We start from the raw sequence: 3,685 nt of genomic DNA, 5'->3' as shown, positions 1-3,685 counted from the left end.
AAACACATTTCATTACACCAAATACACAAAATAATGTTCTTTTTAGCAACATCATATGACCCCTTTAATGATGGATTTATTACAAATACAACATTAACTGATGTACTGGAGTCATGTGGATTACTTGTGGATTATTGTGATGTTTTTATCTGTTTGGACTCATTCTGACGGCACCCATTCACTGTAAAGGATCCATTGGTGAGCAAATGTTGTGTTTTTATCAGCCTTAGGTTCATTCCAAACTAGAATAGAATAAAGTATAGAAGAATATACAAATAATGAGGCCCTCTGCTAGACAGACTAAAACAAATGGGTGTCACCACCACAGGAAAATGAAAAAGATACATGGCCCCTCATAACTTCTGCATGCAGCCCACATCTGTCCTCTGGAGATGGAGAGGAGATCTTGTGCGTATTTCACTGGCATCATGAATCATTCTTACTGAGAGACCAACATGTTAGTTGACGTGTAGTATTAAACGTTCCTCTCATGCACCCCAGTGGTACGGACTCTACTATAGTAGCCTTCTCTCCTTTGTGCGGTATCTACAGACTGAGTGCACACACTCTTTGAGTTCATCAAGGTCAGGCCTACTTTATTTACAAAGCTGTAATATCTCCAGCTGGAGCACAACCTAATGGGTTTTGAGGGCATCTTGTACTTTTAAACTTGTTTGTGTTCATTTTTAGCTGTGCTGCAGATAGAACTTACAGGAAAGGATGAAAGCTATTGACCATAACCTTGTTTGTGTTTTATTTATCAAGACGAATGAAAGTACTCTTTTAGGCTGGTAAAAAAAAATGTAGAAGGTACATCAATGAGTGCCCTAGACATGTCCCTAAAGTATTAAACTACAAAATGTTCTCACTTTATGTCTCTCAAAACCTCCATTTTATTCAGTTCACTCTGCAGCTTCTATCGGGTTCAAGTGTGTCTGGATATGCACCACTATTTGATTTGAATTAAGAAACACTAAACTACATTTTCTGAGATTTTATTAGAGGTGTTTGAGTTGCGCACAGTGTTGCCAATTGGACTACTTTAACACTGTTGCCGCGGGTTGAAGCAACCCCAATAATGTGATATTTAGCCTCTGGGATGCAAATTTTACCAGGGGAACCCTGCCGAAAAACGTGTATTTTACCCTCTGGAACGCGATTTTTACTGGGGAACCTCCTCGAAACACAACTGGGCTAGTTTTGAGTAGCAATTTGGCGGGTTTTGTTGCGAAAACCTGGCAACCCTGGTTGCGCATCACAGAAGACAATGTTAGCAAGCTTTAATTTTATTTGTAGGTGAAAACCACTTAATTTTGAGGTTTTTTTGCATTATGTTCATCTTCTGGGTTTAAAATCGACAGGATGGATGGATAGATATTTAGAAAAAGATAGATAGATTTTTATATTTAATATATTTCATCATATTTATGAACAAATTCATTAACATTAAATCACATTTAGAAGGTTAAAGATAATGAGTTGAGATAATCTCCTCTCTCTAAACACAGCTTTGACCCCTGTGACCTTTGGACAGATAATTGCACTTACAGTACAGTGTTACTTCAAAAGCCCCACTCAAAACCTAATAATCACTTCCTGTATTCCCATATGACCAAGAAAATATTAAGCTGATTTTGAGAGGACCTTCCTCTGCGTTCATTCCCGCATAACTGCTGTAAAATAATTGCAGCCGGTGAATACATTTATCTGTGGAAGGTAATAGAGTGTTGTGTAACAGAAAGGTCTACTGATTATTATTCGTGGATGACTGTACCCCATCCCACCGGTGCGGAAGCGCTGCTGGAAAATTGAAGCTCCTAAATAAATTTGCTCCTAAAGCAGGATTAGGCTCACCGTTTCGCCGTTTTAATGAGCCTGAATCAATGGAGCATTTCGTCCATATAAATCCCCATTGGCCTGCTAGAAACCGTTTCTTCAACGTAAAATCTCCAGGCCTATTAGTTTGCTGCCCGTGAGCTGCAATCAGCAGCGAGGAAGGGCTTTGATACGTCCCTGCCTGGCTGTGCAGGTTCCTCTCAGCGCTCCTTTCTTTTCTGTCTGATTTACGGCACATTACAAACCTCCTCGCCCGCCCCTTCTCGCTCACCTCACATCACTAAACGCATCTTTGCCTGGCCCCACTGCAGCTATATTTATGCAGCACGTAACGGACTAATGCTGTTCATCTGCCCTCCTAGATGGAGATGTGTGAGAACACTCAGCGGAGGTGTTAACCAATAGAAAAGCTCTTTGATTGGGTATTTGGTTTGCTCATGTGTGGGGTTAAGAGCCCCATGGCATGCTCTAAAAGCTCACAAAGTCATGATCAATGCATATGGCATGCTGAGGGTGAAATTCTGAGGATGGAATGATGTTATTAGTGTTTTCATTTTGATATAGCTGTGTAAAAGCCTTTCTAAAATAAGAACTACAGTTGTTTTTTCTTTTTTTTCTGTTCACAGCCGGAAGAGACAGTCGCCACAACCTGACATCATTGCTGGTTCAGCCCATCTCTGCCTCCTTAGCGAAAATGCTGCTCTCTGCCCCCGCCATGGGGCAGGGAAGACCCTGCATCCCCATGGCCATGCCCTCAGCCTCAGGTAAGCCCTGGGCCAGAAACAACCCCTACTGCACTTACTGTAGATGTCAACAGCCAGCCCTCTTCAGCCTCACACAATATCACTGCTTACAGCCTTCAAATCACTCACGTAACCTGAAGGAGAGAAACTTTTTGGCATTAGAAACACTTCATAATGACTTTCAATAATATTATCAATTATAACATTCAAATGTTAATACATTATAGTAGGAAGTTAATGTATTAGTAGTAGTAGTAGTAGTATGTAATATACATTCTTTTTTAGATACTATGTATCTGTTTTTTTATTGAGCAGAATAATTCTGCTCTACTGTTTCTAATTAAATATGTATAATTAAAACTTTATTTTTTTTTGTTAAAATTAAATATTACATTTATTTTTATTATATATTGTTTATTTTGCATATATCCTTTCAAAAATAATGGGTCAATATTTTCTTTGTATTTTACTTTTTACATTTTCCCTTTTGTCAGGTTCCCATATTGCCTTTTACATGTTTAATCTTTCATAAATAATTACATTTTTAAATTCACATATTTGGAAGGTTCCCATTGTGTGTGTGTGTGTGTGTGTGTGTGTGCTACATTGTGGGGACTGAATGTCCCCACAAGGATAGTAGAACCTGAAATTTTTGACATTGTGGGGACCAGCCTGCTGTCCCCACGAGGGGGAAAAAAAATATTAAAAATAGAAAATAGGGGATTGTTTGGTCAGTATAAAAGTAATAGAAATCTATGGAAAGTCCCGACAACTCACAGAAACAAACGTGTGTGTGTGTGTGTGTGTGTTTTGTAACCAAGACTTATGTGTCTATGCAAAATCAAATTAGCCATTTATGCATTAGAGTAAAAAATATGACACCTATCCCTGGTCTCCATTACAATGCAAAACAGACCTTTAGTTATTACACATACTTAAATGGCATGAATCTAATATATACGATATACTGATGTGTTAAAGAAACGGTACTAACTAACTAAATAAATAAATAAATAAAGCTAAAATAAAAATGACAAAAAAAAAATTACATCAAAAACATACAAAAATAAAATAGCTTACTTTCCACTGTGAATTATAAGAATTTT

At 38.0% G+C, this 3,685-nt stretch overlaps 1 protein-coding gene across 1 annotated transcript in view; it reads left to right on the top strand.

The window, feature by feature from the left end:
- The window catches only part of LOC107655960 (inactive N-acetylated-alpha-linked acidic dipeptidase-like protein 2), a 153,967-nt gene that overhangs the window by 55,907 nt on the left and 94,375 nt on the right, over positions 1-3,685 (top strand). Inside the window, exon 6 of the mRNA XM_016443595.1 lies at positions 2,463-2,600. Coding sequence (XP_016299081.1) covers positions 2,463-2,600 — 138 coding nt within the window. The remainder of the gene's footprint in view (positions 1-2,462; positions 2,601-3,685) is intronic.

This window comes from Sinocyclocheilus anshuiensis, unplaced genomic scaffold, assembly GCF_001515605.1.
Source record: "Sinocyclocheilus anshuiensis isolate Anshui unplaced genomic scaffold, SAMN03320099.WGS_v1.1 scaffold51, whole genome shotgun sequence".
Taxonomy (NCBI): domain Eukaryota; kingdom Metazoa; phylum Chordata; class Actinopteri; order Cypriniformes; family Cyprinidae; genus Sinocyclocheilus; species Sinocyclocheilus anshuiensis.
The sequence above is the reverse complement of the archived record's forward strand: the minus strand, read 5'-3'. Positions and strand labels throughout refer to the sequence as shown.